This window comes from Muscardinus avellanarius, assembly GCF_963383645.1.
Source record: "Muscardinus avellanarius genome assembly, chromosome: 19".
NCBI lineage: Eukaryota > Metazoa > Chordata > Mammalia > Rodentia > Gliridae > Muscardinus > Muscardinus avellanarius.
In genome coordinates this window covers 20,240,327-20,265,374 of record NC_137805.1, presented here as the reverse complement: position 1 = coordinate 20,265,374, position 25,048 = coordinate 20,240,327, and the positions used below count along the sequence as shown (strand labels likewise).

At 55.1% G+C, this 25,048-nt stretch overlaps 2 protein-coding genes across 2 annotated transcripts in view; one reads left to right on the top strand and one right to left on the bottom strand.

Moving 5' to 3' along the window:
- Positions 1 to 4,671, top strand: part of ABHD12 (abhydrolase domain containing 12, lysophospholipase) — a gene marked incomplete at both ends in the record, with an annotated part of 56,662 nt that extends 51,991 nt beyond the window's left edge. The window contains 3 exons of the mRNA XM_080716574.1: positions 2,046 to 2,124; positions 3,047 to 3,174; positions 4,632 to 4,671. Of these exons, the coding sequence (XP_080572700.1) occupies positions 2,046 to 2,124; positions 3,047 to 3,174; positions 4,632 to 4,671 (247 nt within the window). The remainder of the gene's footprint in view (positions 1 to 2,045; positions 2,125 to 3,046; positions 3,175 to 4,631) is intronic.
- Positions 4,672 to 7,933: 3,262 nt separating this feature from the next.
- PYGB (glycogen phosphorylase B) overlaps positions 7,934 to 25,048 on the bottom strand; it is a gene marked incomplete at both ends in the record, with an annotated part of 36,463 nt that continues 19,348 nt past the window's right edge. The window contains 12 exons of the mRNA XM_080716177.1: positions 7,934 to 8,086; positions 9,204 to 9,270; positions 10,464 to 10,598; positions 12,401 to 12,608; positions 14,543 to 14,684; positions 17,012 to 17,070; positions 18,925 to 19,072; positions 19,633 to 19,734; positions 20,609 to 20,723; positions 21,468 to 21,631; positions 22,175 to 22,321; positions 24,689 to 24,781. Coding sequence (XP_080572303.1) covers positions 7,934 to 8,086; positions 9,204 to 9,270; positions 10,464 to 10,598; positions 12,401 to 12,608; positions 14,543 to 14,684; positions 17,012 to 17,070; positions 18,925 to 19,072; positions 19,633 to 19,734; positions 20,609 to 20,723; positions 21,468 to 21,631; positions 22,175 to 22,321; positions 24,689 to 24,781 — 1,533 coding nt within the window. The remainder of the gene's footprint in view (positions 8,087 to 9,203; positions 9,271 to 10,463; positions 10,599 to 12,400; positions 12,609 to 14,542; positions 14,685 to 17,011; positions 17,071 to 18,924; positions 19,073 to 19,632; positions 19,735 to 20,608; positions 20,724 to 21,467; positions 21,632 to 22,174; positions 22,322 to 24,688; positions 24,782 to 25,048) is intronic.

Here is a 25,048-nt window from a genome sequence, read left to right as displayed (position 1 = left end):
CCAATACTTGGGAGGCTGAGGTAGGAGGATTGCAGGTTTAAGGACAGCCTCAGCAATGTAGTGAGACTTTCTGCAAACTATTGAGACCCTGTTTCAAAACAGAGGGGTATAGCTTGAAGGTAGAAGGCTACTCGTGTGTAGACACATAGTCAGTCTCTCTCTCTCTCTCTCTCTCTCTCTCTCTCTCTCTCTCTCTCAGTGAGAGTGTAGCTTGGGGGTAGAATTTTCCTGGGTTTTGCTGGGTGTGGTTGCTCACGTTTGTAATCCCAGCATTTGGGAGGCAGAGACAAGAGGATCGCAGTTTGAGGACAGCCTCAGATACTACTTAGTGAGGCCATTTGCAATTCAATGAAACCCTGTCTCAAAGAATAAAAAAATGGGACTGGGGTGCTGGGGTGTAGCTTGGAGGTCTAACGTCCCTGGGTTCTACCCCAGTACTGAAAAAAAATTTTTTTTTACTAATTTTCCTGGGTTTAATACCTAGTATGAAAGAAAGAAAAATATTTTTTTGTGTGTGCTAGGCAAGCACTCTGCCACTAAGCTATATCACTAGCACTTTTTAAGTTTGAGATGGGCCCTGGCAAGTTGCCAGCCTGGCCCCAAACTTGTAGTCCTCCTGTCTCAGCCTCCTCAGTATTTCGGGTGATGGGTATGTGCCACCATGCCTGATTATTAACACCCTTCCTTTCTTTCTTTCTTTCTTTCTTTCTTTCTTTCTTTCTTTCTTTCTTTCTTCCTTTTTCTTTTTGGTGTGTGGTACTGGAGGTGTAACCCAAGGGCTTTTCTACCTCTGGGCTATATTCCCAGACCTACTTTATATTTTATTTGGAAACAGGGTCTCAATAAGTTGCTGAGAGCCTCACTCAGTAGCTGAGGCTGGCTTCGAACCTGCGCGATCATCCTGTCTCAGCCTCCCAAGCGTGGGGATGACAAGGCGTGCACCATGCCCGGCAATTTAACACTATTTCTGTTGGGTAAACCAGAAGTTAAATATTCCTACAAAGAACTCTTTCTTCAAACCACTTTCAGATTCTGTTGACATTGTCTCTGGTGACATTTTTAGTTCCTGGATTTTAATTTCAAAAAAGAGAAAAGCAGCCGGGCGTGGTGGGCACGCTTGTCATCCCAGCGCTCAGGAGGCGGAGACAGGAGGATCGCGCAGGTTCGAAGCCAGCCGCGCGTGCTGGCTTAGGAGACCCTGTTTCCAAATAAAAATGTAAAAATAGGTCTGGGAGTGTAGCCCGGAGGTAGAAGGGCTTCCAGGAACCCCAGTACCACCAAAAAAAAAAAAAAAAAAGAGAGAGAGAGAGAGAGAAAAGGGAAGCAGGCATGGGAGTACACGCCTGTAATCCCAGTACTTGAAAGGCTGAGACAGAAAGATTGCAGGTTCAAGGCCAGCCTCAGCAACTTAGCGAGGCACTGTTTCAAATAAGAAATAAAATAGGGCTGGAGGTGGAGCTCAGAGGTAGAATATTCCTGAGTTCAATCCTCAGTACTGGGGGGAAAAAAGAGAAAAAAGGGAAAGAACTTTATCTAGATATTCAGTAGTCCACACTTTGCAATGAAATATATAAAAAAAATGAGTACTTTTTCTCTTCAAATGTATGTATTAGCCAGGTGCTTAATCCGAGTACTGTAATTCCAGTATCTAGGAGGAAGACAGGAGAATTTCAGGTTTGAGGTTAGCCGCAAGCCCCAGCCCTTTTTGTTTTTTGTCTTGAAATAGGGTCTCCCCAAGTTGCTGGTGCTGGTCTTGAATCTGCAATTCTCCTGTCTCAGCCTCCCAAGTACTGAGATTACAGGTGTGCACCACCATACCCAGCTTGATCTCTAAGTTTGACAACTGTTATCTAGTTAGAATAGATGTTGATTAAAAAAACAAATAAATTATCATTTAATTCTCTAGTAAAAAGAAACCTAGCAGAATCCAGGCAGTTAAGCACCATGGCACCGGCACCTAAGCCCAGGTCCCTGCCTTGGCTAAGAGAAGAGGTCCAGGCCAGCCCCTCCTCTCCCAGTTCCATCTAGCCCCTCTTCTCCCACAGTGTGAAGCACATCTCCTGCCCCCTGCTCATCCTGCATGCTGAGGACGATCCGGTGGTGCCCTTCCATCTTGGCAGAAAGGTGGGTGCCCCTGAGCCTGTGCCCAGCAGCGAGCCAGGATGAGTGTGGTGACCTCAGTCTCCGAGGCCACTTCCCCTTCCTTCCCCTGCTGTCCAGGCCTCTCAGGAAGAGGGTGAAAGGTCTGTTAGCACAGCGGAGGTCGGGGCCAGACCACGGATGATGTCTACAGGAGGAACTATGAAAACTAAGCATTGTGGCTTCTGGGTCCTGCTCAGGATGGGGCTGCATGTGTTGTCAGAGCCTGGGCCCTTGAGGAGGGACTGAATGATGGGAGAAGAACCGGCACTGGTGTTTGCTGAATTTGCTCTGATGTTATGGCCAGGAAGCAGGATTGTATTGTGGAGGAGAGGGGAGTAGAAAGCGCTCACAGCCATAGCAAGGCCGGGGCCAGTCAGCAGGGTGCGTGCAGATTCAGCCTGGCACTGGGACAGCCTCCAACTCACGAGTGGGCTCCGTGCAGGCGGACATGGGCTGCCCGGCTACACACCACTCAGAGCCACACACCTCAGCCTTGCCAGGAGTGGGAGGGAGGGCGGATCCTGAGCTGGCTTGTTGACTGGCCTTGACCCAGGAACACACAGCTATGCCCCACCACTGTGTCATCCCTGTTATTGGGGCTACCCCAAATCCTTGGAGCTGGCTTGTCCTGCTCCCCTGGGGAAGGCATTCTGGAAGGTATGAGGACAGATAGGGTCCTCGTGGTGGTCTTGCTGAGGAGCCAAGCTGGGATTTGGCTCCTGTTGGTCCGAGCCCTGGCCTCAAGTCCCTCCGGGCCATGGAAGGCTGCAGTGGCAGCAGTGTAGGTGTGAGCTGGCTGTTGTCCTTGTTGGAGGGGAGGCTGCAGGTGGGTTCTCCCCGGGCCCTGGGCCTCCATGCCATTTGCCTCCTCTGGGCTCTGAACTGACTCTCTCTCTCTCTCCAGCTCTACAACATCGCTGCACCATCAAGAAGTTTCCGAGACTTCAAAGTTCAGTTTATCCCCTTCCACTCAGACCTTGGCTACAGGCACAAGTACATTTACAAGAGCCCTGAGCTTCCACGGATACTGAGGTGAGAACTGGGGACCTCACCTGGGCGGCCATGGCTCGCGCCTTCGCATATAGCAGGTGGCAGCCACCAAAGCAGTCTTTGGGGCCCAGAATCAGTGATTCAAGAGCCTTCCATTACATTGGGAGGGGCTGGGGAGTCGATCTCCCCTCCATACTGGACTGTTCCTATGTTTAGATGGTGTAGGGGAGCTCCCCATTGTCAGGGCTTTGGGCTGGTGAGTACACAAACGGTTTTGCCTGCCACCGTCCCCAGCCTGCAGATAGCCATGCGTGTATAGGGTGCTGAGACGCAGACACCCTCCACTGCCGGTCTGCCCTCTATGCATAGACGCCTCCACAAAAGCACATTTGTCTTCCTGAGGGAGGGTGCCCATGGCACTCAGAATCTTGGGCAAAGCATGGACCATAGCCCAGGAGCCACAGGCACCTACCAGGACAAGGGCACAGGTGTGGGGGCAGGGCTTTCGTAGGAGTGAAGAAGGACAGGGCTTGGAGTGGACCTATCTGTGCCCTCCTCAGGCTGTGTCCCCAGCTCACCCTTCCCTGCCGAGGACACAGGCCCCACCACCATCAGCACCGTGTAGCTCCGAGCAGGAAGCTGAGCCTCCCTGGTGGGAGACGGGAAGGGCGACCCTGTGCTGCCAGCAGCGCTAGGGCCCTTAGTGCTGGGCTTCTGGGAGGCACCTGGGGTGCTGCTAATTGTGGCCATCGCTGCTGTTCTGTGTGGGGTCAGGCACAGTGGTAGCTTCTTCCTGCAGGAGACTGAGCTTGTTGCTGGAATCGGGCCCTGGGAGGCGTCCATGTGCTACTGACCTCAGGCTAGAGCTCCCCTCCCGCTGCCTGTGAGGCCAGAGGTGCAGATTGCCATCCCGCTGCTACAGCGCGGGCTATGAGTGGTGACAGGGATGGGAGAGCATAGGTTTGCTTTGGGGTGTCATTTTACCATTTTAAAAGGAATGTATTACAGAACATGTAGACTCAAATTTAGAGCTAAAGTTTGGAATGAAGAATGGAAGCCCCAGCTGGGCATGGCACACATCTCTAATCCCAGAACTTGGGGGCCTGAGACAGGAGGAGAGACAGAATGCAGCCCCAAGCTGGGCGCAGTAGAGAATGCCCAGAATCCCAGCACTTGAGAGGCTGAGGCAAGAGGTCCACAGGCTTGAAGCCAGCCTCAGCGGTTTAGCAAGACCTGTTAAAAAGGCGTGGAAAGTGCAGCTTGGAAGTGAACACTCCTGGGGTTCAAATCCTAGTACCATTAAAAAAAAAAAAAAAAAAAAAAAAGAGTGTAAGCCCTGGCCTAGTCTTTGTTCACCCACTGGGATCTGAGTAGGTGCTGTCTGTGCACAGCTCACTTCCCTGGGTGCTTTCCCTGCAGGCGCAGACACCTGGGCTTCTCAGCTGGGGGCTGGGCCTCTGGTTTGAGTTTAGCCTCATGTGTGTACTCTCCTGCTCTAGGGAATTCCTGGGCAAGACGGAAGCGGAGCACCAGCACTGAGCCTGGCCTGGAGACCTGTCCTTCTCTCTTCCTCTGGTTGCAGCCAGGGCCCAGCCGGGGTGCCACGCCTGCGGTGCTCAGGAGCCCCATGCATACCTGGAGAGAGAACTTGGGCACCTAGGGGCAGGCAGAGGCCCACAGAGCTGCAGCAGAGGCTAGCATGGATCTCTGTGGGAAACATGGACGTGGCATGCTTCCTGTGCCCTGTGGGAACACTCATGACAGTGGGGGCTTTCTGTCCCCATACCTCCAGAGCTGGGCACAAGGAGCCTGAGCCGGGGGTACAGGGTCTCAGGACCCCTGAGCTTTCCTGCAGTACCCCGAGAGTGGAGAGATTGCTTCCTTCTGTGCTTACCAGCTCGTGCAGAATGGACCCCCAGTGTTGGATCGACCCTCTGCCTGACCACTGTTGGCCTTCCTCTGCCCGCCCGCCCACCTCCCCTGGGTACCCACAGTGGTGCCTGGGACCTGCACTTGCTCCCATTCCGCCCACTTTTCCACCTAACCTGGCCATAGACTGAGCGTTTATTTAAGAATAAAATCGTGGTGGTGGTCTGCTTGTCACTCTGTGAGGCGGGGGGGTCAGGGTGCCTCTTACTGCACCATGCCCAGTGCTCTGCACCCAGGCAGGCTGGGGCCCCTCCACTGGGATTGCCTTTCCAGACACACAGGGCAGGTGGCCTTGTCCAAAAATGGAGGCCTAGCATGTCCTAGTGTTGACAGGCAGGCCCCCAGAACATCACCTTGCTTACTCCTGGGGTGGCCCTGTTGGCCAACGAGCCCTCCCTGCAGCTGTGGGCACCCACTAACCCACCGTGGCCCCTCAGTGTGGTGGGGGGCCAACATCATATCCCAGGCTAAAGAGCCTCTCAGAGAAGAGAGGTTGGTGTTGAGAAGAGCCGGCTCCTGGGCGGCCCTGGCAGGTACCTGTCTTCCCATCCTGCAGCTCCTTAAGGACTCACCTGGCCTTCCTCCCTGGGTCCTGACGGTTCTCCAGCCATCCACTCCCCCGAAGTAGCGGATGTGGACTGGTGGAGCCCGAGGCCCATGCGGGCCTTACTCTCCATTCTGGTGTCCTCAGCTGCCTAGGGTGATGCTCACACAGAAAGCAAACTCCCCATACCCTCCATCTGTACTCAGTGTGGCCATTTACCTTTTTCCAGGCCAGAGGCCCGCTGTCCAGGCGTGTCAGTTCTCATCGCAGCCCTTCATAACTTCCTTTGGGATAAGTGGTCTGCGCCTGGGGCCCTGCGACAGGTCATGCCGTAGCCCAACTCCCGAGCACAGTGCTGTACTCTCCCTGCTCTGCCTGGATCAGTCTTGATCGTTCCCCCTTTTGTTTATGGAGGTTAACTCAGACCCTTGGGTGAGGGAGTGAGACAAGATGTAAAAAGATTTAAAACAGCTGTTTTTATAAGCCTCTGCTGACTGAAAATGAGGAAGCGAGGAGGCCCTGAGCGGGCATCTGGTGCTCACGGCACCCGCCCAGAGCCCCGTGCACGGCGCAGCTGGGCTTCATCTTTGGGTGGCAGACCCTCTGATGGGTCCCAAGCTTAACCTGTGGTCAGGACCAGTCCTTAGGAAACGCACAAGCTATGGGGATGGGGCGTGCTCTGAGCAGAGGCACAAGTACCCCAGAGCCTGGGGATCGTGGGCTCCCACGGCTCCATCTTGGGGCCCCACCAGGTGCGTGAGGCTGGTGGCGGCCGGGGGCCCGTCCCTCCCAGTTCTCACATCCTTTGTGCGTCACTGAGCCCCAAGTCCCTCCTGACATCACTGTGGTCGTACGTAGTTCAGTCCTCAGGTTCAGGCGTGGGCGGAGGTGGCAGCAAGTGCACAGGACTGACCATCCACATCAGAAGTGAGGCGCCTGCTCTGGCCAGACAAGAGCTCACAGGACAGGGACAGGTCAGGCTATTTCGAGTAGACAGGAGCATTTTTGGTCCCAGAGCAATGGGCAACTCAGCCCAGAGCCTGGCTACAGAGGGAGGAACTGAGGCCGCAGCCCCTGCTCCACCTCCGTCCTCCAGTGGGAGGTTCGCAGCCCTGAGCCTGGTAAGTGAAAGGCAGACACCACCTCGATTACCCAGGCATACACATTTAATCAGTTCCTTACACAAGGCAGTCACAGTGAGTGGCGGGGTGGTGGACACCAGCTCCAGGGAGTGCACCTCACACAGATGGCCATAGCTCTGCCCCCACCCAAAGAGACCCCAGTGGGTTGCTGAAGTGCACAGCACGGCCAGTGTGGCCCTGGGGTGAGGGAAGCAGCTCCCAGTAGCCCCAATCCAGCATGCAAAGTGCAGGAAGCCTCTGGAAGGGCAGCTCTACCTGATTTCTGCACTCGCCACCGGTCCGTGGTGACGGGCAGGCTACTGTAGCCTGCCTGCAGCCTCAGTGGAAGCCTCGCTTAAACCCCTGGCTTGCCATCTAAGCACAGTGGAAACGGCTCCTCTGGCCCTTCTGCAGGCCAGGCTGCTGTGCTGGTGAAAGGGGAGTGGAGTTGGCCTTTGTGTGTGCAGCAGAAAACGTGCCCAGGACATGGCTGGGAGGGCCAGGAAGACACAGGTCCACTGCCAAGACGGCAGCCAGGCTAAGCCCGCAGAGGACAGTGGCTGACCTACTCAGTCACTAACCAGAGCCCCAGCGTGGCTTCCCCCAGACAGAGCTGAGCAAGTTCAACTTTTGATGCTAAAACAAGAAAAGGCTTCAGCTGGTTTCATTTCCTTGTTATTTTTGCTTTTGAAAAAGCAAAACCAAACCTGCTGCAGTCAGCCTCATCTAAAGCCTCTGAGACAGTGGACACAGACCCCTCCCCGGAGCCCTGGTCTGGGTCCCACAGTCCAGGAAGGGGGTCAGGCAGCTGTGAGGATCCCACTCTCCCTGGCAGGGCCAGGAGGCCATATGAGGCTTTGGCTCTGCCTGAGGGCTAGTGGCCCAGGTGATACAGAGGCACCCACGGATGGCTGCTTAAAACCTAGAATCCAGAGGCTCAAAGCTAAGATACGTACAGTTTCAGGGGGGGCCCAGCCTCAGCTGGCCTTCCTTTACAGGAAAACAGGAGTATAGCACCTTTCTAGCACCTTCCTTCCTTGCCCCCCCCCCACATCCTTGAAACCACCCTCTTGACCCCGTGGCCTCTCCCTGAAACACAGCATTAAAAAAAGCAGGGAACACCAGCTGCTGGCAAAGTGCTAGGAAACCAACATGACGTGCAAGAAAGTCAGCCGAAATAAGCCTCTGGTCCTGCCTCTAGGGGAGCCTAGTCCTTGGGGGTGTTGGGGGGCGGGATCTGCAGGTCAGAGGGCTCCACGCCCCAGATATCCCGCGCATACTCGGTGATGGTCCGGTCACTGGAGAACTTGCCCGAGCTGGCAATGTTCCTGATGACCTTCTTGGTCCACTCCTTGGGGTTCTGTGGGGAAGGAGAGGATTAATCTTTGGCATCATTGGCACTTTGGGCAGGGCTCAGTTCCTAAGAAAGCTTGAGCTTCGAGGACTCCAAGACTGTCCCCATGAGCTCTGAGCCCTGGAGCAGCCTGGTAGAAGAAAGAAAATGAAGATCATGCTCAGAGAAAAGGAGGCTCCACTGTAATGGTTTGGATTCAGAAGACCCCCTACCCTTATGGAAAACAAGGTCGCAGTGCTGGCAGTGGGGGCCGGACCTTAGGGACCGTGTACCCTTCCTCTCTGGCCTCCATGATGTGAGAGCAGAGCCCACTCTCCCTCTCTGCTCCCCACCGCTCTGCAGACTTGGCGGACTGAACCTCTAACTCCAAAGCTGAGAGTCATCAGTCTCCCTTCCTTTATAGGGTGTGGTCAGTTGTTTGGGATTACAGCAGTGAGAAGGGTGCCGAGGCACCCGCTGACCAGCAAAGCCACCGAATCACTAGACACAGCAAGGAGCCCCAGAGAAGGGCCCGGCCCAGGACAGACGAGAGCACAGGGTGAGCTCTGCCCAGGCAGTCTTCTTCAGTCTGGGACTTCAGCCCGTTCTGTCTTCAGACTCAAGCACAGGTTCCCAAAGTGGGCAATACTGCCCCCCAGGGGTGGAAAGAAAGATAACAAAAAGAATACAAATTTGTCTCTTCATCTTTGTCTATCATTTTGAAGAAGGTAGATTTCTGGGGGTGGAGGAAAGGACTATTTCTTTTTTTTCCTGGAATGGGAATGCAAGACAAATAAGGTAGGGAACCTTTGCTCCAGAGCCTCAGAGCTGCCCTCAGACTGCAGCCACACTGAACCGTCATCCCGAGGGCCAGAACCCTTGAGGCCAGCTCAAGTTGAGGGCGGAAGGCTCCTCCCAGAGTCCTACGGGATAGCTCCGTTTTCCAGCCCCCCCCGTTCCTACTCAGACAAGAAGGGCTGGTTCCCCAAGACAGGAAGCGACACAGTGGCTGCCCTAGAGGCAGGCGAGGCCCAGCAGAGCCCCAGCCCCTGGCTGCGGCCCAGAACCTGCTCCAGTCTGACCCAGCACGTCTGCAGAGACCCACCCAGCTGCTCCGGGTAGCCTCCAGGGCCATGAGCCTTACCCGATACAGCTGGTCCACTTGGGCCTGGCACTCCATGTAGGCTTCATAGTCTGCAAACACCTTAAACCTGAAATTGGGACAGAAGGCTTGGCTGGGGTGCTAGAGCCTGAGTGGCAGCCAGTCTCTCCTGCCAAAGCCCAGGTCACCAGCTGGGGCACAGCGCCACCATTTGGCTATCTGTTCCCAAGTCTGAGAACTAGTGACACAGAAAGGTTACTCGTGGTCCCTGATGTTCTGGACAAAATGCAAGACTTAGGAATACAGAAATGCATTTCTGTTCACTACTAAGTCAAGCACAGTTCCTAGAATTCACAGTAATTTAAATAACCCTTCCTCCCCACGGGCCTCGGCAGGGTCTGGCTTCAGCTCTGCTCATGTGTGTGGTCATGGTCTGTCTGAGGCCGGCAGGCGACGCAGTCTTCACAGGGCAAGGACAAAACTAACCCAAAGGCCAATGAAAATGGAAGGGTGTGTGTGTGTGTGCACGTGTGTGCATGCACTTGCGCTTCTGCATGTGTGCGCAGAGTGCTGGGGATTGAGCCAGGGTGTTCTACCTCTGAAACTATACACCTCAAACTTTTTTTTTTTTTTGGTGGTGTTGGGGATGGAACCCTTCTACCTCCAGGCTACTCTCCCAGACCTTTATTTTTTTATTTGGAAATGGGGTCTCTTAAGACAGCATGGCTGGCTTCGAGCCTGAGGGATCCTCCCGTCTCCACCTCCCAAGCGCAGGGATTATAAGCGTGTGCCACCACGCCTGGCTACACCCCAAATGTTTTTATCTTTTATTTTGAAACAGGGTCTTGCTAAGGCTGGCCTCCAACATGCGATTTTCCTGTCTCAGCCTCCCAAGTACTGGGGTTACAGGCGTGCACCAACTTGCCTGGCATCTTTATGTAGCTGTAGATCAATTACGACTGTGTTAACAGACCACAATAAAATAATAACTGCCCTTCCACGATGTCCAGGCTAGTTCCATTCTGACCATGGTGTGTCCCTGGGGCGCTTGCCACCTTCCTGAGGGCTCTGGACCACCTGCTCATGCCACCCAGGGGCGCCTGAGCACGGCTACTCCTGGGCTGCCTACCTGCTCGGGGACAGCCCTGCCTCCTGCTCTTGCTACCATCCATCTCCCACTGCTCAGGTTCCCAGAGAACCGCCAGAGGCCACTGTGACCCCATGGGCTCACTGTCTTAACATGGAGTCTCCAGCCTTCTAGATGGTGTCCTGACTCTGGGAGTCAGGATGGGGTGTACCCACCTGTCATGGTACATCAGCATGTTGACCACATCCTTGAAGCAGTCCGGGTCCTTGGGAGAAAAGAAGCCACTGCTGATCTGGTCCACGGCCTGGCGCAGCTCGGGTAGGCGCTCGTAGAACTCTCTGGCATTGTACCTGTGGGGAAAACCACACACTCAAGCCCTGTGTCCCCAGGTAGGAAGTGCTGCTGGTCCAGGGCACTGGCCACCAGCAACACTGTGTGGCTATCAGGCCTTTGAGAGGCAGCCGGTGGGTTCAAGCAGTGCCACACTGTATGCCTGAAATCCACCCCATCCACTTCCTCACCAAAGAAATAGCTACTAGGAGACACAAGGGCCACATCTCACTTCCACTGCAGAGGGCCAGGCTGCTCACAAACCTGCCCTGCTGGAGTCCTGGGTGAAGCTCTTCAACAGAGGCGCCCTGAGGGAGGCGGGGCCTACGAGGAACACCCTGGCTAGACCCCAGACAATGTAATACAGTCGTCTGAGCCCTCTGGACGGCAGGGAGGGGGTACCAAGTGTGCAGGCCCCAGAATGCGGGATGGGTGCCAGGCTGGGGAGAGCAGGGGACCTCACAGGAGCTCTGAGCTCCCTGGGCCACAAGGGCGCCGTTTCCAGGTTTTAGGTGACACATGTTTTTACCCACTGCTAAGACCTTATAGCCCCACTAAGGGCTTCAAAAGGCAATTAGCTGGCGCTAACTTTCCTTTTATCCCTCAGAATGGGGCCAGGCTCCTAACGAATGTCAAGATCATAAAAAACAAGACTGCGAAAGTGGTCACAGACCAGATGAGACGGGGAGACCTGGCCCAGCGTCATGGGTGCCCTGGCTGTGGTCCTGGGCAGGAAGGGTACCAGTGGGGGAACTGGAGAAGACGGCACCACCACCGACTCCAGCAATGCGCCACTGTGCATGGCATCGAGCCCCAGGGCACCATCATGCACCCCAGCCTGATTTAATTTTAATTTTAACACAGGATCTTGCTAACCAGCCTCCCAAACACTTGGATTCCAAACACACACCACCATACCTGCTAAGGGCTGGCAAGTTTAGCAATGCATTGCACTAAGTAGTAAGATATAACAAGCGGGAAACGGAGAAAGGCAGGCAGGAGCTCTCTGCACTGTGTTAACAAGTTCTTTGCAAATCTAAAACTATTTCAAAATAAGGTAACTTAGCCGGGCATGGGGGCGCACGCTTGTAATCCCAGCATTTGGGAGGCTGAGACCAGAAGATCATGGTTCGCAGACAGCCTCAGCTACTTAGTGAGGCCTCCGCAACTCAGGGAGACCCGGTTTCAAAATAAATAAAAATAGGGCAGGGGTGTAGCTTAGAAGTTGAATGCCCCTGAGTTCCACTGCCAGACCCGCCCCCCCCCAAAAAAAAGTAACTTATACATTAGACAAGAAACCTCAATGATGGCCTCCCAACTCAACAAATGGAGGGAGGTACCACCCTCTGGGCCACATCCCACCTGTGCCCTGAAGCTGCGCACAGCGGTGCACACCTCTAATTCCAGTATTTGGAAGACTGAGATAGGAAAATTGTAGGTTCAAGCCCAGCATCAGCAACTTAGCAAGACTGTTTCAAAATAAAAAATAAAAAGGGCTGGGAGTGTAGCTCAGAGACAGAATGTGGCTGGGCTTAATTCCTAGAAAAAAAGAAAAACCAAGAAGAAAAAAACAAGGAAAAAAATAAAACACTTGTACCCCCACAGCAGTGCCCTGTAGGAGACCCTTTCCAGTGGTGACTTGCAAGTCAAGCCCTCGGTCTAGACCTGCGGAGTCAAACCTGGGAGTGGCCTTGGAGGCCCAGTGCTGAGTGCACAGCCCCCGGGTGGGCGGGACCCCCACCTACATCAGCCCCCAGCTGCTCGTGTGGCCCCGCCCCCAAAGTGGCCACCCGATTATGACGGCACAGGCGGGTCCTCGCACCCTTTCTTGTCCAGGGCCTCGACGTCCTCCACCCGCAGGCCAAAGATGAAGAGGTTCTCGGCCCCAGCCTCCTCCGCCATCTCCACGTTGGCACCGTCCATGGTGCCGATGGTGAGCGCCCCGTTGAGCATGAACTTCATGTTGCCGGTGCCCGAGGCCTCGGTGCCCGCGGTGGAGATCTGCTGTGACAGGTCGGCTGCCGGGATCACTGTGGGCAGAAGGCAGGTCAGCCCCTGGGCAGGCCCCCGTGGAGGCTGCTGGGCTAGCACAGGACCAATGGCCCAGCCACTCCTGGACCAGGAGGACTGAGGCCAGGCTGCCGCCCCCTCCCAGCTCCAAAGTGCCCAAGGGTCTTAGGGCCTCTGTGAAGAGGCCCACCAAGAATTTTTGTTCCGGAACTTTCCAGGGAGCAAGAAAATCCAAGCCAAATGGGATTCTTGATCCTGACTTGTTGGCAACCGACTGAGTCATCTCTGATGTTTTTGTTGCTTTTCTGGTGCTGGGGATCGAATCCAGGGGCTTTCCACCTCTGAGCCAGACACTGCCCTTCCCCGAGCCCCATTTTATTTTTCATTTTGAAACCGTCTCACTAAGTTGCTGGAGCTGGCCTCGATCTTCCTGTGTTAGCCTTCCAAGTGCTGGGATTATAGGCCTGAGCCACCACACCCAGCTACAAGACCGAGGTCTTAAAGATTCCTAAGGCTGCTCGGATCATTCCGAAGAGACCCTGGACTCTTACAGAACTAGCACTGGAAAGGCTGAGAGCAATCCCTGATGTTCACTGGCAGGAGAGTGACCAGATGTACAAAGTGACAAAAAGCCAGGCACTGCTGCCCAGGCCCAAGGCCATGTGGCCGGCCAGAGGAGTCAGGCCCAGGAGTGTGTCCCTAGCTAGTGCCATGGCTGCTAACACAGTCCAGCGGGTGGCCATGCGACGGAGCCAGCACCATGCCCAGCCCCCTCCTGAGGAAAGGCAGGGCCTCTAGAGAGGAGGGTGAGCCCAGGCTCCAGGGCGGAGAAGTGAAGGCGCCTCAGCTGCACATTCAAGGAAGCAGGAAAAGGGAGGTCCCTGACCCCTGCTGAGGCCCCAGATGTGGGACCCACAGCCAGTTCTGAAGAAGGGCAGGAGAGTCCGCTGGTCTCAAAGGTGCACAGGAGCTTCCAGGCAGCGAGGGGGTTCCAAGATGCTTTTGTTCTAAGTTCCAGGAAGGATCAACCACCAGCCCCAACATTCCCAGGCAGCACTTAAGCTGAGCTCATACCTTGAGCCTGTCTGCAAGATCCTCATGCACCCACAGGTCCATAATCTGACGGATTTACTGGTTAAATGGGGCAGGTGGGGTGGCAGTCGCTGGGGACTCCATCTGTCCCTGGTTCTCCCTGTCCGCCTCTCTGCTTATGGCTGTCCTCAGCCCTACTGTACCACCGGGACATCACCTTGGAGTGGCCAGCCATGGGCCACAACCCCGAGACTGCATCCAGATAAGCCTTCCCTCCGCCAAGTGGCCCAGGGCAGGCCCCGTGGTCACCGCGACAGAAAAGCACATTCAGCACTCTCTACGCCAGGCCTGAGCTGCCCTCAGGCAGGACAGAGTGCTGGCAAGTGCAGGATGAGCAGGACACACGGAGCACAGCAGGTGTGGCGAGCGGGAGCGAGGGCAGGCGCCACGGGGACGGTGGGCGAGCAGACTCAGGCAGGTACACGGAGGGCCAGAGAACAAGGAGGCCAAGACAGGAGAACCGCAGGCTCAAGGCCGATGCTCAGAATGAAAATATGGAGTTGGGTGTGGATGCGCACACTTGTAATCCCAGTATCTGGGAGGTGGAGACAGGAGATGGCAGATTTGAGGATAGCCTTGGCAAGTAGTATGACTCTCATCAACCTAGTGAGACCCCGTTTCAAACTAAAAATAAAATAAAACAGGGCCAGGGTGTAGCTTGGAGGTAGAATGCCCCTGGGTTCAATCCCCAGTACAATACATATGATTTCACCTGTGATATGCAACAGGCTCCCAGGGGAGCTGCAGGTGCTTGGCCTCCACTGAGAGAGGCTGGCTGCACTGGGGTGGCCTGTCCACACTGCCACTGCCATGCTCACCCGGCAGGAGCAGCTCTCTCTCCAGGGCACGCCCCCGGGGCTACCTTTTTCAGCCAAGGACACGCGGTAGTTCTCCAGGAAGATCACTTTGAGCCTGTCGCCCACGACGGGATCGCGGTTGACCACATCACCGATGGACGTGACCAGCTTGATGATCATCTTGGCCATGTGGTAGCCAGGAGCTGCCTGGAAGAATGGCGAGGGCTGGGGTAGGACAGTGCTCTGCCCGGGCCAGGAGGCTCCCTGGGCACCTACAGAACCAGCAGTCACCAGGCTCTGTGGGAGGCTGGCCAGGAGACCCCGACCCACAGGGCACACTGCGGCCAGGCTCTGCCCGGAGTCCTGGCCTCTACCTGTGGCTGACAGTCACCCCACCCATGAAATGTATCAGCCTCAAGCCTGTCTGGTGGTAGTGCTTCAGAAATTACAAGATAAGCCGGGTGTGGTGGCGCATGCTTGTAATCCCCAAGCTTGGGAGGCGGAGACAGGAGGATCGCGCAGGTTTGCAGGTTCGAAGCCAGCTGTGCTGGCTTTAGAGACCCTGTTTCCAAAAATAAAATAGGTCTGGGAGTGTAGCCCAAGATTGACGGGCTTCCAGGAACCCCAGTACCACCAAAAAAAATAAATAAATAAATAAAAAGAAATTACAAGATAAAAGAAACAAAGACTTTTAGAACTATGGATTTACAGATAAATGGAACATATTAGAGGGATACATTCCGGGAAAGCCAGCCCAAGCCAGGAGTGGTGGTGCAAACCTGTTATCTCAGTACTTGGGAGGTCAAGCCAGGAGGATCAAAGTTCAAGGCCAGCCTCAGCAACTTAGCCAGACCCTGTTTCAAAAAAAAAAAAAAAAAAACAACAACAAAGAGGGCTAGGGATAGAGCTCAGAGGTAGAATACCTCTGGGTTCAATCCCAAGTACACACACACAAATAGTAAGTCCAGGAACGACCACCCAAGTTCTGTAACATACATACTGAAAAGGACAGAGGAGGAGGAACTGGGGAGGGGGAGGAGGAGAACATGGAAGGAAGGCCAATCAAGGAGAGGATGATTAAGAGATTTAGTGACCAGCCTCCTTGGGGTCATGACAGAAATAGTTAAAATAGTTATGGGGATTCTGTAGGGCTGTGGTGTAGACTGGTGGCAGAGAGCTTGCCTAGCATATGCAAGGGGGTTCGATCCCTAGTACCACCAAAAAAAAAACAAAACAAAAAAAAAAAAGTAACTTGGGCTAGAGGAGCTGCTATACCCACTTAGTACTCACTACCAGACAGCCTCAGGGATCACGAGCCCTGGAGTTTGAGGCCAGCATCTCAAAAACGAACAAAAAGAAATGTGACTCTTTTTGGACAAGCTGACTTGTTACACAGGGAAATCCTTGTTCAGCGTACTTGATGTGATGGACGTGCTACTGCAGAGAGAGGGTGAAGAGCCCAGCGTCTACTGTGGTTCTGGAGGGAAACATCATTTCGTGGCGACTAGTGATAGTATCCACAGGTCCAAGTCATACTGTCTAGAACTGACTCTGAAACAGTTCAGCAGAATTCAGAGACAGGTTTATGGATGGCATACTGTTCTTTTACTTTTCTATAGGTTTAAAATTCTTCAAACTTTTCTTTGGCATTGGGAATTGAACTCAGGAGAATTCTACCTCTGAGCTACATTCCCAGCCCTATTTTTATTTTTTTTAAACAGGGTCTCACTAAGTTGCTGAGGTTGGCCTCAAACCTGTGATCCTCCTGTCTCAGCCTCCTATGTACTGGGATTACAGACGTGCACCACCACAGCTAGCTCATAGTAACACTTAAAATTTTTTAAAAGTCCACATCATTATGAACTTCACAAACTGAAATACTAAGAATTGCATGATGTCCAAAATTTGCTCCAGAAACATCAAGTGATGCAGTGGGCAGAAGCCAGATGAGGGGAGATGAGAAGGTGGCCCTTTCCCTCGGCTCCTCAGCAGGTGCCGAGGTCAGGGGAGCGGGCATCGCAGCCAAGGACAGGCGCCAGGCCGTGTGACCAGGTGCAGCACCATCTGTAGAGGCACCAGGGCCGCCCTCATAAGAAGCCACCCCAGGGCCATGTTCTCTGAAGACCAACCTGTTGGCCGAGCAGGACGCTGTGGCAACAGCACGTTCACCACTCAGAAACACACGTCCCAGTGAATGAGGTGAGACCCCTTGGCACCCGGGGGCCTCGCAAGTAATGGACGAGGCAGCTGCAGCCACGAGGGCACCACAGATCCGTGGGCCCCCCAAGAAAGGCCACCACACCTGCTGGGGGCTGGCAAGCCCACTGGGACCCCCGCCCCATGAGCTGAGCGGTGAGCTCCCTCCTATACACCTGTGAGCGGCCTCTCAGCTCCCCGGCGCCCACGGCACTGGGCACCCACTGGCACCACTGGCTTTGGGGTAGGCAGGCTGCCCGCCACCGAGGGCATGAGCGTGTGCATCCTGGGCTGATGTCAGAAAGAGAGTGCGCAGAGGAAAAGGAGGAATTGCCCACCTTGCCCCCAATCATGACCGTCCTGGGCACAAAGGCCTTGGCGGGGTCCTTTTTGATCCCTGCAGGACAAACAGAGAGACTCCAGTGAGGCTACCGTAAGCTAGGCATCCCTGCCCGCACGCCACGCCACCCAGCAACCTCGGATCCCCAAGGCCGGACAGGCAGGCGGGCTGTGCGAGCATTCCACCCCAGAGGCACAGCTAGGTGGCAGTGGCGAAGGCTGTGCCCCTTCTGGGAACCTGCCCCTTAGTGGGGAAGAGGCCACCCCAGGTCTGCGCTTACATGCCTAGTTGGTGAGGAAAGCAAGCCAGACCCAACAGCGGCTAACTGCGCAGCACGCTGACCAAGACATTCTTACCAAGGGCGGTGCCAATATTTCCAGAACTTTCCAACCCAGGAACCCATTGGTTCTGCCCACTAGTATTCAGGGCCCTTGGATAGGAAGAGCACCTGCGTTTTTAACTTTGTTTGTGGTACTGGTGGTCGAACCCAGGGGCATTCTACTTCTTCTGAGCTACACCCCACCCCCTAGTTTTTATTTTGAAAAGGGGTATTGTTCATTAATGTTGATAAAGTTAATGTGACTGTATTGATATTTACACAGAATGATACATCATACTTTTTAATGAAGTAGCAGAAGATTTCACTAAATTGCTGATGTTGGCCATGAATCTGAGTTCCTCCTATTTTTATTTTTAACCAGGTCTCATTAAGTTACTGAGGGTCTTGCTAAGTTGCTGAGCCTGGCCTTGAACCTGTGATCCTCCTGTCTCAGCTTCCCAAGTGCTGTGATTACAAGGGTGCACCCCATGCCTGGCTTGAGCAGTACTTCCTGCTGCACAGAAACAAGATTAGGTACTGTCCCAAGCGGGAGACCTGGGGACTCTGCCTGGGAAATGCAAGGTATCACCATTCCAGAAGAAACTCAGGCAGAAAAAATGAAGCGCCACGTTGCTCAGGAACTGCTTTGCGGCCTCAAGTGACAGGCCTTGTGCGGAACCTCCCTAGGCCACTGCCCAGAGGCCTCCAGCACCGTCCTGACCTGTGCAAGTCTCACAAGGGCCCCGACTCCTCCACCTGAGGCTGAGGCCGATTCTTTGGCAGTAGAAGAGCTGATGTTCTGAGAGGAGTTCTGTATCTTGAAGAGTTGAAGGGTACCTCTGGTTTTAAAACTATTCCCTTTATTACATGCCAGGCGTGGTGGCACACACTTGTAATCCCAGCATTTGGGAGGCTGAGACAGGAGGATCGCAGTTCGCAGACAGCCTCAGCTACTACTTAATGAGGCCCTTTGCAACTCAGGGAGACCCTGTTTCAAAATAAAGAATAAAAAAATAGAACTGGGGGTGTAGCTCGGAGGTAGAATGCTCCTGGGTTCCATCCCAGTACCATAAAAAAAAAAAATCCTTTTGTTACATTAGGAAAGTTTAGGAGGCGAGTTTTTCCTAAAGGCTCTATAATCTCACTTATTTACCTGGCAAATCTTTCCATTTACTGTTAGGAAGTCTGCTTCCTAATTAAACAGCCACAAGCAGTTTGAATTATATGTATAAATGTGATATGTACTATTCTATTTTTATTTATTTTGAGGAGGGAGTACTAGGGATTGAACCCAGGCACACATTACCGCTGAGCTGTACCTCCAGCTCTATTTTGTTTTTTTATTTTGAAAACAGGGCCTTGCTAAGTTGCTAAGGCTGGCCTTGAACCTGTGGCCCTCTGTCTTGGCCTCCTGAGTACCGGGGTTACAGATGTGTATCACCATGCCCAGCTTAGAACCCTGAGCTGCTCATCTGCCCCTGTAGCTCAGGCTCTTCCTCGCTCGCTGCGCACAGGACGTGAGAGGTGGGCGCAGCTGGCATCAGGAGCGGGTCTTGGGCCAGCCCAGGGCCTGGGGGCCCGGCCACACTCACGGTTGTACAGGGTGACGACGTGCAGACAGTTGAGCAGCTGCCGCTTGTATTCATGGATCCTCTTCACATGCACATCGAACATGGAGGCAGGGTTGATCCTCACCTTGTACTCCTTCTCCAGGAGGGCAGAGAACTTCAGCTTGTTTTCCTGGGGAGAAGGCAGATGAGCGATGGCTGGGCCACTCAGAAACGGCCCCCCAGCTCTGGAGGCCGGCCAACGCCCCAGCTCCCCCAGCTCCTGAGCCCACACCCGGGCCAGGATGCAGGGATGTGGGGGCTCCAGGGACAGGAGCTGGGGCCCAGACGGCATCAGAGGGGGACAAGGTGGCACTGAACATGGCGGACAAGCCTGGCAGAAAGAAATGACCCAGGCAGAAGGACCCTGGAGCTGAGCAGGAGAGGAGCGTACATGGGCCTGTGGGGACCCACGGCAGGTGAAGAAAGAGGGGCCAGGCATCGGAGGTGCGAGGGCTTAACAGACTGTGAGACCCTGCCACGCAGGGCAGGGATGCTCAACTGGTGCCATGGTGTGCGTCCGTTCCCAGCTCCCACCCGCCCCCAGGACATGCCTGGAGCGTGCACATGGAGGGACCCAGCAGGAGACCAGAGGCCCACAGGTCCTCAGCAGGAAGGGGACCTCGGAGCCTCCAAGTCCCCACCGAGGTGCATGCTGAGACTAAAGGGACAGGCCGGCAGCTCGTGGCCTACCTGCTTGACCTTGGCCACGTCCCTGATGAGCCCCTCATCGCTGACCAATGGCAGCAGCTTCTTCAGTTGGCTCAGGTCGGTCAGGAAGCCCTCCCCAATTCTCTGTAGATGGGACACAAGGCTTCTGTCCCCACAGCCTCTGAAGCCGGCACCTCCCACTGCCCTCCCATGCCCTGGCTTCCCCTCACAACACCCTGGCTCAGGACACCATGGTCACGTGACCTCTAGGACAGTCCACCCCTCGATGTCAGCTCTCTTGCCCACAACAAGCTCACAAGCTTCCCCGTCCCTGACCAGGACACCCATCCCCTCCAGGGAAACGAGCCCTCCTCACAGCCTTCGCCAGCAACAGGGGCGCATGGCCCTCCCTTCCCATCTCAAGACCGACATCTCACTGGGGACTCCTACAACGGCCTCTAGGAAGGCCGGCCTCCCTCCAGCCTCTCTGCACTGCCAGCCTCAACCCGCACAGAGGCCGCGGGCCAACCAGACCCTTGGAGGCCTGGAGTAGGCCGTCCCAATCCCCCCAGCACTGCTCTGACCACCCTGACCCCTCAGAGAAGCCCCCCCCAGTGCACTCTGTGTGCTGGCCTCGGGGCACTGGGCCCCTGGCTGCCGGGCTCCTGACTCGCAAGGGCCTGGCATGCAAGAGCGGTGGGTGAGTGAGATGCTGCTGGCTCTGGCTTCTGACCGCGCCCAGCAGGCCACGTCCAGCACACCTCCTGCTTGGTCAGGAGGCCTGCAGCTGGCACTCAGCTGCCCCAGGTCCTCCCTGATGACCAGGTGGGCTCCTGTACCCACACACAGGGCCGGGGCAGGCCAGGGTATTTAGCAACCACCCAACGAAGGGACTGGCCACACCCAGGACCTCGTGGTCTCGGCCCTGGGGCCCCTCAAGACATGGGATGGCTGCTGCTCACCCCCATGATGATGTCCGCCAGCCCTGGGGCGCCTGAGGACGGGTGAGAGTGCTCACCTCCACGATGATGTCCGCCAGCCCTGGGTTACACAGCAGCAGCCACCGTCGGGGCGTGATACCGTTTGTCTTATTCTGGAACTTTTCTGGCTCCAGCTCATAGAAGTCCTTAAAGCTACACACACAAACATGGGGACTCTCGACAAATGTGTCTTTGAGCCAAGTGAGCAAGAAGACACAAGTCCTTTTCAGGAAGCCACGGGCCATGGCGCAGCCTGGCGGCCTCACGCTGAGGCAAAGGGAGCAGGAGCGCCACACGCGTGCCAGCCACATGGCCTCGGATCCCGGATTCTCCACAGAGGGCGTGGGGAAAACAGGGTCACGATGCTGGCGTGGTTGAGAAACTGGACAGTTTCCTCCTCTGTGGTTGAGGAAAACACCCAGCGCACAGCTGGCTGTGGGGACTAACACACAGAGCCCGGGGCCCAGCCCAGGGACGCAGCAGGCCCTTCATGCTGGCCGACAAGCGGAGGCCCTTGCACCCTGGGCCGTTGGCCACAGCACTCAGCATGTGCCTAACGCACACCTGGCGACAGAATGGGAGAAGTGCCTGGGCTGGCAGGCCTGCCAGCCCGACTAGGCCCGGACACCGGCCCAGGCTGGGGGCAGCAGCCCTTGGCCAGCAACAGATGGACCGGCAGCTCTGAGCCCCAGACCACCCAAGAAGACAGGGAGCCCAGGAGGGGCGGCTGGTAAAGAGAGGCCTCTGTGCATCACCTGCCGCTCGGGCGGGGACTGCTGAGGACTTTAAAGGCAGGTGCCCGGAGGCTCCTCGTCCCACAGGTGAGCGGCACAGGGCGGGGGGCACCTGGGCTGTGGCCGCAGTCGGAAGGGAAGCCGGCCGGGCCCACACACTCACACGGAATGCTTCACGATTTCTGAGTGGATCCTCGCTACGCCGTTCACGGCGTGAGAACCGATGACACACAGGTGGGCCATGTTGATCCGCTTGCAGTCCCCTTCCTCGATCACAGACATCCTCCTCAGGCGGTCCACATCCCCAGGGAACAGGGCGGCCACGTGCTAAAGCAGACCAGAGAGGCATGGGTGGGGCCAGAGCCCCGCCCCAACGGAGGCCGCGAGCCACATGGGAATGGAGGCCAGGGCCGCTGCATCCTCGTCCCCCCAGCCAGCAGGCACCAGCCTGGGTGTGCCTCCCAGGGTCCTGACGGCACCTCAGCAAAGACCCCGACCCAGCCGGGACCCGAGGGCCGTGCTGAGGACAGACACAGCTGTGGGAGATGTGTCGTCCAACTCAAAAGGATGAAGATGGTACAGTGCTCCTGTCACCCGGACACTCTCCAGGTAACAGGACCCAGCTGGGCGTGGCTCAGCAGCACAGCGCTGCCGAGGGCAGGCGAGGCCCGGGCTCCATCCAGCACCCCACAAACGCACAACCACCCAGGACCCCAGGATGCGCCATCAGCCAGGAAAACACAGGCTACATCCTGCTTGGGAGCGGGGAGGTGCTTAAATGACTCGAATCTGTGATCCCCCGACAGCGCAGGTGATGGTCTCCAGTCCCCAAGGATGCAGCACGCCCCTGCCGGGCCCGCCCGTGCTCACATCCAGGTGCCGCTGGTTGATGGCATAGATAATGTCCAGGTGCCGCGGCAGCAGCTTCTCGAACATGGAGACGGGCCAACGCTCCAAGGCCTCAGGCAGCACCGTGTGGTTGGTGTAGGCACAAGTCTTCTTGGTGATCTCCCAGGCCTGCCATTGGGAAGAGTGTTTGGTAGAGAAGCAGATGCGGGGAGGGGGCGGTCCAGGTCACGGGCAGCAGCTGGAGCCGGCCCTACCACACGTGGCTGGCCTGAGCTGGTCTTACCATAGGTGGCTGGCCTGGGCCTCCCGTCTGCAGTTCACTGGGCTCCTTGCTTGGCTGACACGACCCGGTAAGGTCTACAGCCTGACCCCCACGTGAACACACTCATGGACGAATACACTGGCCCATGCCCTGGGAATCTCCTTTTAATTTTCCTTTGGGAAATCCCCTTTTTATCTGAGAACTACCCGACAGCTAGGCAGTTTTCACTCATCTCCACTGACCTGACCTGACAGCACAGCATGGAACGCTCTCTACACCATCCTGAACCTGCTGGCCAGAGCTTCACAGGGAGGCACATACCCCAGACCAAGACCAGAGAAGGCTCCGGTGTCTACCAAACAGTAAGAAAGCCACTGTTGTGTGTGGGTGGGGGGGTACTGGGCATTCTACCACTGAGCTCTACCCTAACCCTTTTTAAATTTTTTACTGTAAAACAGGGTCTTGCTAAGTTACCACATGCTGTCCTTGAACCTGCGATCCTCCAGTCTCCACATTCCAAAGTACTGAGATTACTGAGTACTGAGATTTCTTTTACAGTTTATTTTATTTTGTTTTTTCTTTTGTGGTACTGGGGATCTTGGAACCCAGAGGCATTGTACCTCTAGGATACACCCCCCTCGTCCTTTTTATTATTTTGTTTTAAAACTAAGTTACTGAGCACTATCAATGAATCTGTGACCCTCCTGTCTTAGCCTCCCATATACCAATGTACTAGGATTACAGGCATACATCACCATGCTCAGCTTGTCTTATCGTTTTATATGATGGTTTAAAGTTTGATTAAGAAAATCCTGCCATAACAATCTAGAACCAAAGTCAGAGAACAAATCCCCAAATAGGAGAACTTACACCTCGGCATGGTGGCACGCCTCTGTGATCCCAGGAGGCTGAGACAGGAGGGTCATAGGTTGGAGGACAGTCTCGGCAACTATTGAGACTCTCATCGACCTAGTAAAATCCTGACTCAAAATAAAAATTAAAAAAAAAAAAAAGCCAGGCATGGTGGTGCACGCTTGTAATCTCAGCATTCAGGAGGCTGAGAGAAGAGGATTGTGGTTCTTAGCCTGCCTCAGCTATTTAGTGAGGCTCTCTGCAACTCAGTGAGACCCTGTTTCAAAACAAAGAATAAAAATAGGACTGGGGGTGTAGCTTGGAGGTAGAATGCCCCTGGGTTCAATCTCTAGTACCACACAAATAAATACATACATACATACATACGTACATACATTTGTGGGAGGGGATGTACTGGGGATTGAACCCAAGGGCATTCTACTTCTGAGCTACACCTCTAGCCAGTTTTATTTTTTGTTTTAAAACAGAGTCTCTCTAAGTTACTGAGAATCTTGCTATGTTGACGAGGCTGTCCTCTGGCCCTTCTATCTCACCCTTCCAAGTACTGGGATTACAGGTGTACGCCACCACACCTGGCTTACTTTTTTTTTTTTAACGCAGTAATGGGGATGGAACCCAGGGCCATTCTATCCAAACTACACCCCCTGCCCTATTTTCTATTCTTTATTTTGGTGGTACTGGGGGTGGAACCCAGAGGCTTTCTACCTCCAGGCTATACTCCCAGACCTTTATTTTTTATATTTTATTTGGAAACAGGGTCTCACTAAGTTGCTGAGAGCCTCACTAAGTAGCTGAGGCTGGCTTCGAACCTGTGCGATCCTCCTGTCTCAGCCTCCCAAGTGCAGGGATTACAAGTGTGCGCCACCACGCCCGACTTTCTATTCTTTATTTTGAAACAGGGTCTCATTGAGTTGCGGAGGGCCTCACTAAGTAACTGAGGCTGGCTGCTAATCAAGATCCTCCTGTCTCAGCCTCCCGAATGCTGGGATTATAAGCGTGCACCACTATGTCCGGCTTTACATTTTTTTTAAAATTTAACACTTTCAAGTTTTTTTTTTTTGCCAAACTTTAAGAAAACACATAACAGAAACCGTAAAGTGTCAAGAGTTCTTCTGTCCCCAGCACCCTCTCCCTGTCATACAGAATGTCCACCTGGAGCCACGCCCCTCTCCCCAGCTCTGGCACTCTGGGGTGCTGTCCCCAGACCTCCTGGTGTCAGGGTAAGGGACCCCGCTTCTCAGGACCTGCTTAGCTGTGTGTGGCCACAGCCAGCCAAGGATGCCGCTGCTATGGGTGCTCCCGCCCTGGCCCGAGACATCGGTCCTGTGTCCCGCCCTCTGGAGGACACTGTCACCCCAAGGCCTGGCCTGGGAGGACAGCACCCCTCTCCTCACACTCACCTTGTCCCAGTCCACCTTCTCCACGTCCACCAGGATCCGCATGAGCTCGGGAATGGACAGGGCCGGGTGGGTATCGTTCAGCTGAATGGCCACCTATGGTCCACACAAGGTAGCTGGTCAGACGCCCCATCACCCACGTGACCACAGTGGTCAGCGTCCAGCTGGGTTGAAGGCATCTACCCAGCACCAGAGAGGCCTCAGGGACAGAGGTGGAGGACACTGCCGGGTGTGCTGCCGGCTGCACCTCGCCGGCGGTGTGCTTGGGGCAGGGGCGGGCGCCCAGGCCACCTGTGGGACAGGCTGCAGCCGGTGCCTGCCTCCTTGGGGATTTCCCTTCACCTGGGATGCGACAGTGTTTTA